This window comes from Triticum aestivum, chromosome 6D (assembly GCF_018294505.1).
Source record: "Triticum aestivum cultivar Chinese Spring chromosome 6D, IWGSC CS RefSeq v2.1, whole genome shotgun sequence".
Classification (NCBI taxonomy): Eukaryota; Viridiplantae; Streptophyta; class Magnoliopsida; order Poales; family Poaceae; genus Triticum; species Triticum aestivum.
In genome coordinates this window covers 421,984,225-421,993,287 of record NC_057811.1, presented here as the reverse complement: position 1 = coordinate 421,993,287, position 9,063 = coordinate 421,984,225, and the positions used below count along the sequence as shown (strand labels likewise).

Here is a 9,063-nt window from a genome sequence, read left to right as displayed (position 1 = left end):
CACCCACATCATACGTTTATGTTAGCCATCCTTCACATATTTGTTTGAATTCTATTTTTGACACTTTCTGTCATTGATTTTCAAGTTTGTACTTTTTTTATTAGATTTAGTTATTTTCCAGCAACTACTCTGTATTTACGTATTTTTTAACAAAGTTACCGCATCAACTCGCGGGGCATCATCTAGCTACATACTCCCTCCGATTCTATTTTCTCTGCGCATAAGCAGCTGCACGAATACCAAGGAGGGCCATGATGAGTTTGTTTTGGACATTTTTACCCCTGTGCATGCATAGAGAGAGGTGAATTGTTTTAACTGCTGCATGCTAGTGATTGGGTGGTCGCTGGGTCTTCTCTTCCCTTTCCCTTGCGCGTAGGATGGACCCCTCTACATGGCGCATTTGATTGGCTTGTTCTAGCTGCTGCTGCCAAAGTGTATGCTGATTAATACGGCTGAAACGGGGCACAGTTGGAAACTGACGCTAAAGAAGAAGAACGCGCAGACTAATTAGGAAAAAAGAAGAAAGTAATGCGCAAACAAAAAAGAAACGGAGGGAGTACATATTCGGCCACTTAGCAACCACTACGAGTATTGGGGCCGCCGTCATGGCCCCTCCCTCATCAAAGCCAGACAAATCTATTATCAAAAGAATTCAATTTATGAACACACGAACTCGGATGCACCGAACACAAACACCGACCAAGACCCCAGTTCAACAGGTCATTGGATTCCTGCTTGTCCCAAGACCCCAGCAGCAGCAGTAGTAAATTCAAATCGGCCACGCACTCCAACAAGTTTGCAAAGCCAAAGGCCACAGCACCACAAAAGCCAACCAAAGCCCTGCACAGCTCCGCATGCCAGCTCGCTACGTGCCGAGGTGCTCCCCCTCCACGTGCCGACTCCCGCGTCCTTTCTCCACGCTTCCCGACTTCTTATAGCGCAAATGGCGGCTCCTGAATCCTGATCACATCGTCACATCCCCATCCCTATCGCCTTGCTACTACTTCGGGTCCGAGAACGAAGCCATTTTTGCATCTCCGCGAGCGACTTGAGAGGCCGGGATCGGCTTTGCAGCGTAGGAAAATGAAGAGGCTGCTCGTTCATGGCCGGAGGGGAATCAGCTGCCCCTCCAGGAGCGCGGCGGGAGATCCCTCCGCCCTGCCCGCGCTTGGCAACAGCGTTCTACTGCCCAGGGTGAGTTCAGAGATCACTGCTGCCCTTGAGTTTCTGAGTTTCCTGCCTTGCCTTCTTCAGCGTTTCATTCCTCTGGCAGCACCATGATCTGCTATTCTAGGAGTCTTCAGTAGTAGTACCACTAACATGTAGCAGAGCAATCTAGTGTTGTTTGTCCAAGTGGCAGTGTCTTCTTGCATAGTGAATTGCAGAGATAATATGGGAGAGATGGGATGTAAAAAGCCTGCTAAAATTCTAGGAAAACAGATTGTGTTTAAGAAGGCAGAACAACCGGCTGGTCCGTGGATATGTTGCAGAGATATGTTCAGGTAGCAAGTCGAATATATGCAGCTGTTCTAGTCCAGTTTACATGAGATGTTCAGGTAGCAAGTCGACCGTGCAGTTGTTCTAGTCCAGTTTACATACCTAGTTACGTACTGCTGAAATTGATCTCTAGTACAGTACATCTGACAGTGTTCTATAACCTTTTCCCTTTTTCATGTGATCTTTGCAGTACCACTCGACAGAGAAACACGACGACAGTGACACGCTGGGCGAAATCGGAGAGAAGGCAAGAACGACGGCGGAGGAGTTCCTGAAGATGGCCAAGGAGAAGACCGACGACGTCGCCGAGGGCGCAAAGGAGACGGTGCAGGAGACCAAGGAAGCGGTGCTCGGCGAGTCGGACGACGAGAAGGAGAAGTTCAAGCAGAGGGTCGAGCAGGGGAGGTACCATCAGAAATAAGTGGCGGCTGCTCCGCTGCACTGCCTCTATACTTGCACGCAGACAGACATGGCCTGTCGAGGTCGTTAGCTCTGCAGTTTGTATGTCGTCAACCACTAGGTTTGGTATCTAGGTGCTATGTGTAATGTTTCTTCCCCCTTCAGTTCAGTGGCCTTCAGTACTACAATGTGATCTTGGTGCTATACAACTTGCCACTTCCCGCAGAATAAATAATGCTGAGCCTCTGAATTATTTTTCTTCTCTACCTAACTTGGATGCACTTTACAAGAATGTCACTGGATGTGTAAAGATCTGGTGTAGAATGATACTGACTGAAAAGATACATGCAGCAAGGGATAATGCCCTGTGACTTACTATCAGATGGCAATGGGTCATAATTGATCTGCTTTGCACTTTGTTAGTCACGAATCCATCATGTCAACAACGTTATTTAGGTGAAACCGTGTCTTTGGCAATTTTCTTCCGGCGAAATAAGAGTTTGATGAACTCCACATCAGCAAGCAGCTGGACGGCTAGAGGATGGTTAGTCGGTGTGCATATGTTGTCCTGTTTTGCTTACCTCGTGTGTGACATGAACTGATTACATGATTGGCTACTAAAAACGAGTTTGTACATGACTGAAGATGACAGAATTAGGTTCTTGTACCAAGTGAAAAATTGGGTGACTCTACAAGCATTATCATACAAAACTTTTCTCTTTAAACTTTTATTAAATTGGTTGCTCCTATGGGCTTTCTATGAGCATCAAGTGCTTTTAGCATCTTTGTTATCTAGTGCACATGCATTCTAAATCCTTTACCGTTAGGATTGCACTCACTGACGTTCACCATTTCAGTAGTTGAATGGTCACCGAGTTTATTCTTCTGAGTTGAACTTTTGAGTAATGCTCCATATAGAGGGCAACTATGCAACTATTCTAGACATTTCTTCTGAATCCAACCATCTCTAACAATGTCTGCAACTCTACGGAGCTTGGTACTTTGTCCTTGACAAGCCATTTCTGAAATCTTAGAGCAAGTACGTTTATGTAAAGCTGAAACCGTGCTACTATGCTGATACAGTACCGTTTGAATTGCCCGCAGAACTGAAATATCCACATCACTTTCTCAGTGTTAATTATCTTTGTGTTGAAACAGAATTAGACGAAAAGTGAGGTCCGTTTCATCTGTGAAGGACGAAATGGAACTATGCAACTGTACTACGTGCAAACTCCCATATACTGACCTTTCCACCATCACATGACTCTGCAGTATCTACTCAGAATTCAGATAACAAAACCAAAAAAACGTTGAACTGAAATTTGCCGGAGGTGGCAGCCCGCAAACCTGAAGATCACGCACCAATCAGGCATCTGCTCGTGAGCGTCAGTGGACGAACTAATCAGCAGCAAATTCATCGGATCAATCGAGAACAGGACACAAAGAAAGAAGAAAGAATCAATCAATAAGTAGAGATCTAAAACGATCGATGGTCTACATGGCGGTGCCAACCCTGAATCAGACGTTAAAACTATATGTACACAACCAATTGAAGGACGCAAGAAACCAACAGATCGGCCAATCGATCGATCGGCGTTCCATCCTCCAGGGATCAGCCGGGCCTGGCTGCCTAATACCCGGCGGCCACGTCGTCGCCGGCGGCGGTGGCGCCCTGCTTCTTCTTCTGGACCTTGCCCTTGATCCACTGGAAGCCGTGCGCGGTGCCCTCCTTCACCTTCTTCAGCCCCGTGGCCGCGGCCGCCTTGGTCTTCTCCACGCCGCCGCCGACGCCGCCCTGCTTCTTGCCGCCGGCCCGCGGGGCCGGGTCGCTGCCGTAGTCCCACTGGTCCGCCCACGACGAGCCGAACGAGTTCTTGCGCTCCATCAAGAACGATCTCAATCAAGAGACGAACAAAAGCTTCTCCTGCGGTCAGTCGGGGCGAGAATGGCGGGGTTTTATAGCGGCATGCGCGGCTCCGCTTCGGGCAACCAATCAACGGGGAGGCGATCTTCCAGAAGACACGCGTGGGAGGAAACGTACGCGGAGGTGTCCGGATACGTCCGGGAACGGGACGCGGTGGTTTCGTTGGCTGCTTGGTTGGTTCTCCTTCCCGCGGCGCTGCATGCCAGCTTTGACCGGCGTCACTCACGACGGGGGCTGCGGTCCATCCATGCGACCTGGGCTGCGTGTCCGAAGCTTCCAGACGTGGAGACGCCGACCGGTGGGCCTGCGGAGATCGTCGTGGCCCGCGTGTCGGTCTACAGGTGAGTTCCGCTGGTTCTGCCGAATGAAATGTTGGTTATTAGTGCTGTCGGACGAAATTACAGCGTGGTCGCGTGCGTGCAAGACCGATGTCGCGAGATTGTGACCTCCCCTTTGTTCAAGGAGGCTTGCTTGCTTGGCTTGTCTCGGAGTAAAACCGCAGCAAGTGCCTGTCGTGGCGTTTATAATTAATTAAGCTTCGAATTGGCCCATTTGGAGCCGTGGGATTAGTTTTTTTCCCTGGCAAATCAAGAGCTTTATTTATTTAGTTAGTTGAACCAAGAACTTAATTGATATTCCATAAAAAAAGAGCTTAATTGATATGAATCATTCAGGGTTACTCCCTCCATTCCAAAGTAATTGTAGACTTGAAGTTTTAATATTGTCCCAAGTCAAATTTAATTAAGTTTACCCACAAAAAAACTTAATTAAGTTTAATAAAGTCGATATAAAAAATAAACCAACATCTATAACATCAAATTTGCTTCACTATATTCACTGTGACATATATATTTTCATGTTATATTCATTGTGCATTCCTTGCTCAACTACCCAACCAAACCACACGTGAGCGAACATTCGGAGCGCAGACTTTTCCTAATTTTCTCATTGATGTCTGTCTGGTCTGGGTGACTGGGTAGGTATTCTGGTGGACGTCAACTGTACTTTGGAATTGAGAAAGGAAGTCATGTGGGTATACTAATGCGTGCATGGACCAAGTGGACAGGCGACCAAACAAACTATATTAACAAAAGCAATAGAATTTTTCCCGGCGATGCCTCAAAATTCTCTCTCCCGGATAGGACACACGCCCGCGGGGATCCTGAGTCGCTGTTGCCGATAGCCCGATCAACAGCAGCAACTACCATTTGGCCGGACAGAGGTTACAAAAATAGTGTGATAATCAGCGTGACCGTGTCTTGGCGGCAAACCAACGACCAGTAACCAAAAGAGAGTAGAGAGTTTGACACGGAAAAAATATGTGATGCGTGTAATCTAAGTATTATTCTGTATACCAAAAATCAATGGCAGTAGTATGTACAGAAGAATCTACCCAAAAATATCAGTGGCCAATCGAACTAGCAATCGTGGCAGAGCCTGCAGAGACGAACGTGGCGTGACCGTCACGGCGGCCAGGCGTTCTACAGTGACAGTAGGAGCAGCAGGCCAACCGCCACAACTACCGCAACGAACCGGCCGCCCGGCCGGGAGCCGGCGCCGGCGCTGCTGTCCATCTCCCGGCTGCTCGTCGACGGCGACGTCGGCGCGACGCCCTTGAAGTTGGGGTTGGTCCCGTACATGCTCTGGATCCCCTGCACGTCATCCGCCTCCAGGTCCACCTTCCTCGTCCCCGTCCTGATGGTCGGGTACATGATGGCGCCCTGCACCGACGAGTGGCCCAGCCCCAGCAGGTGCCCGATCTCGTGCACCGCCACCGACTCCAGGTCCACCGCGCCCGGGCTGGAGGACGTCTCACCGTCGGCGACCCACGCCTCCGCAGCGTCCAGGTGGAACCGCCCGTCCGTCGGCGAGAAGGCGTGCGCCAGCGTGCCCAGGGGCCCGTCGAACGCCTCGCCGTCGCCGTGCGACCCCGCGTAGAACCCGATGGTGATGTCGGCGTCGGCCTCGGATGCCGTCTCCGCGAACCGCAGCGTGGTGGCGTCGGACCACCGGGCGAAGGCGCGCGCGAAGACCGCGCTCAGCGTCGCCCGGTCGATGGATGTCGCCGCGGTCGCGGTGATCGTGTACCGCAGCTCGCGGCGGAACGGCGGCCACATGGGCCCGCCGGGGAAGTACGTGTAGAGGTGCCGGCCGTGCCCCGACGACGCGTTCCGCCGGTCCATGGTGGACGTGCCGTTGACGACGTCGGCCACGCCGCAGCGCGGGGCGACCATCTGGGACACGGTGGACGGGTCCAGGAAGCCCGTCGCGTTGAGGCCGAAGTTGCGCTGGTACGTGGCGATGGCCGCCTCCAGGTCGGCGTCGAACGCGTCGCTGAAGGGCGACGACGACGGCGCCTCCGGGAGGTACCCGAAGTGGCTCAGGTAGTCCTTTAGCCTCGCCAGCCCGTCCCGCTCGTCGCCCATGTGGCAGCCGGAGAGGTTCTGGAACGCCAGCCACGGGTTCGGGAACGGGGGCTCCGCCTCCGGCAATCCGGCCACCGGCGACGACGCGACGAACACCGTCGCCCCCGCCATGGCAGCAACCAGCAGCAACACAAGGGAAGGAGAACCCGACTTGCCCATTGCTAATCGATGAAGTCTTTCTTCAGATGAGATGAGATGAGCAGGCGATCGAAGCAAGAGAAGCAGGCTGCTGTCACGTAAGCTTTAAGGCTGGCTCGCGAGCGGCTGGGTCAGCACGGCGGGACGCGGAGATCGCCGAATAGAGGCGGGAAACGTCCGCCCCGTCCGCTTGGGTTCCAACGAACGAAATGTCCGAGTTGGTGTGTGCTTTTCCCAAAGGTTTCGTTGGGTCAAGTATGTGGCCTTGTGTTCGCCGCATGTTGCTGTCAGTGTCGACGTGACAGATGACGGCTTCGGGGTTGGAAGCAACGGCAACGCCTTTTGCTCTCGATCGAGCCTTGACTAGCTATGCGGCAATTGAAGCAGCTTCCATCAGATTGATCCACACGCAACATATCCAGGATCCGCCGCTGAGGTCATGCAAGCTTTGGATTGGATATCATCTCGTGTGGAGATTAAAGGGCGGGAAAAAAGGGGTCATTTCTTCCTAACTTTGCACCGCCCAGGAGGCAGACGAAACATGCGTCTTTGAATCGGCAACTCGTCAATCAGAGATCGGCAGCGATGCCTTCTAGTTCCAGTGCTAGGTGTGTGCAGGTGACCTACCCTTCCTGCTCCAGACCACGAAGCAGATCGACGGTTGAAAAGACAGAGATGATGGGTCAGTGGGAACGCAGGCGGATCAGGGCGTTCCATAGCCAGATGCTTCTTTTGCTGATGGGTGCTTTATTAGCATGACACGAGCAACTCTCGCACTTTCAAAAAGACTGAATTATTGCAACTTTCTAGTAACAGACTGATTAATAAGCCATGTTGTTGTTAAATGGGAAAGGAATGGTTCTGTCGTAGTGTATGAGAAGGTCGTCGTGGATTTTTCTGCGTGAACCGCCGGTCCGTTCTTGGCTTTGAAGCCCTTGATTCGACCGAAAGTGCCATGATCATGACAGATCTAGAAGGTCGGTTACGCAGTGGGCAGCACACAAATATCCAAAGCATAAACGGATAACCGTGCAAAGAAGAAAAAAACGATCGAATGGGCCACACGGCCCCATTTTCATTACGGAAATGGAGTCGCGACACAAGCCGAATTCCGTTACTGGTAATTGCCAGTCCCTTTTCCTCTCGTGGATGTCTTGAGATTCATAAGACGTTCCAGTAATCCGTTACTGGTAAATGTTCGAATTGTTTGTACGAAGGAAAAGCCGTGCTCGTGTTCAAACAAAGCAATTGTAATAATCAATGAAAAGGCAATGGTTTTGCCTTTATTTAAAGAAAATCAATTGAATTAGCCTCTCGTGATAGGAAACATCTGTGTGATGGGTTTGGGGTTTCTCATCCGGCTATCATTGTTTTATGTACAGATCTTTTTGATGGATGTATTAGGCTAGTCATAGTGGGAGTAACTTAGCTAGTAACATAGCGCACTTTAAGAAAATTCTGCTTATGAGGCAACTAGTTAATGAGAGGTGGTAACATAATATGTTACTGTAACATAATATGTTACTGTAACATAGTGCTTTTCAAGACAAGATGAGTCTATGAGCTAATAAATGAAGCCATCTATAATACTACTATTGTGTTACTTTGCATTATGAAAGTAGTAACTTAGACTAGTGTCATGTAGTTACTCCCCACTATGACCAGCCTTAACATTTTTTGACTTAATTCAATCCATGTGAAAAACATGGCGACAAGGCTAGCAGGAATCACGTACTAAGCATAGCACATGAATATTTATGAACATAGTAAGTACTGCATACGCATGAACCAATGAGACTGAGATGAACAGATTTTACCATGTGGTTGAGAAAGTGAGGGCCGTGGCAGCGGCAGGTTGATAGATTTTTTTTTTTTGCGGAAAGCGGCATGTTTGAGACAAGCGCGTGGAAGAAAACCAAACGGCGTCTGGCAATCCACAAGAGAAGACAATGCTGGCACGAGCGCGACCGCTCGTACCAGTGGTGGTATTATGCGGCGCCGCCTCCCCTTGATCGATTACTTTTACCACGTACAAACGGATCTCGGATGTGAAGAACAGAGAGACTCCAACTCAAGACACAGAAGTAGAAACCTCACCTCCAGAAAGGACCCAGAGGGGGAATAAAAAAAAGGGCATCCACCTCGCCATTGCTTCAATCACGAAGACTACGACATCGATCTTCATCGTCATCCATGTCCTTGAGAGAGGCTCCTCCATTCATCTCATTGTAATCTCAAATCGCAGTGTTGATTTATACGTGTATCACATTGATCATTCATCTTTCATTGCCATGATCACCTCGGTGATGTCTTGTATCTCTATGTCTGAGTAATTTTCTAGTCCTCAGGGATATGGAGGAATCCTAATAGCATATGAATTGAACACCAATAAGATATATAATCTTTGTTATATGATTGTGATAATGTTCTTCATGATATTGCGCGAACGTCGCCTGCACAATATTTAGCCATAGTGGAATTGAACGAAACTATTATCTTTGTGATATGAAGGTTAGAGGTACAACGGTCACATAAGCTACCTCCTCTACTCAGTGGATCATTAGTAAGGGAATAACAGATACCCATACGCTTTATGTCGCCTCCACAAAGAGAAAATGAGACTCTTAATCACCATCCTACTTCGCCGGTAGTTATTGGAGGGACGGTGGTGATGTGCGT

At 49.7% G+C, this 9,063-nt stretch overlaps 3 protein-coding genes across 3 annotated transcripts; 1 reads left to right on the top strand and 2 right to left on the bottom strand.

Moving 5' to 3' along the window:
* Positions 1 to 805: 805 nt before the first annotated feature.
* Positions 806 to 2,149, top strand: LOC123145526 (uncharacterized). The gene is made up of 2 exons (XM_044564956.1): positions 806 to 1,194; positions 1,688 to 2,149. Exons 1-2 carry the CDS (start codon positions 1,084 to 1,086, stop codon positions 1,916 to 1,918), a joined length of 342 nt encoding a protein of 113 aa, XP_044420891.1. The 5' UTR covers positions 806 to 1,083; the 3' UTR covers positions 1,919 to 2,149.
* A 1,195-nt stretch (positions 2,150 to 3,344) lies between these two features.
* LOC123145527 (uncharacterized) lies at positions 3,345 to 3,875 on the bottom strand. Its single transcript, XM_044564957.1, has one exon. The coding sequence runs from the start codon at positions 3,779 to 3,781 to the stop codon at positions 3,527 to 3,529; it is 255 nt and encodes an 84-aa protein (XP_044420892.1). The 5' UTR covers positions 3,782 to 3,875; the 3' UTR covers positions 3,345 to 3,526.
* A 1,263-nt stretch (positions 3,876 to 5,138) lies between these two features.
* On the bottom strand, positions 5,139 to 6,733 carry LOC123141822 (metalloendoproteinase 3-MMP). Its single transcript, XM_044560891.1, has one exon. It carries the CDS (start codon positions 6,403 to 6,405, stop codon positions 5,302 to 5,304), a length of 1,104 nt encoding a protein of 367 aa, XP_044416826.1. The 5' UTR covers positions 6,406 to 6,733; the 3' UTR covers positions 5,139 to 5,301.
* Between the last annotated feature and the right edge of the window lie 2,330 nt (positions 6,734 to 9,063).

What these genes read in the sequence shown, in the direction of transcription:
- LOC123145526 (XM_044564956.1), top strand. Translation starts at nt 1,084, where the DNA reads ATGAAGAGGCTGCTCGTTCATGGCCGGAGGGGAATCAGCTGCCCCTCC. An exon ending in ACAGCGTTCTACTGCCCAGG is followed by an intron (nt 1,195 to 1,687) that starts GTGAGTTCAGAG and finishes TGATCTTTGCAG; the next exon opens with TACCACTCGACAGAGAAACA.
- LOC123145527 (XM_044564957.1), bottom strand. Translation starts at nt 3,781, where the DNA reads ATGGAGCGCAAGAACTCGTTCGGCTCGTCGTGGGCGGACCAGTGGGAC.
- LOC123141822 (XM_044560891.1), bottom strand. Translation starts at nt 6,405, where the DNA reads ATGGGCAAGTCGGGTTCTCCTTCCCTTGTGTTGCTGCTGGTTGCTGCC.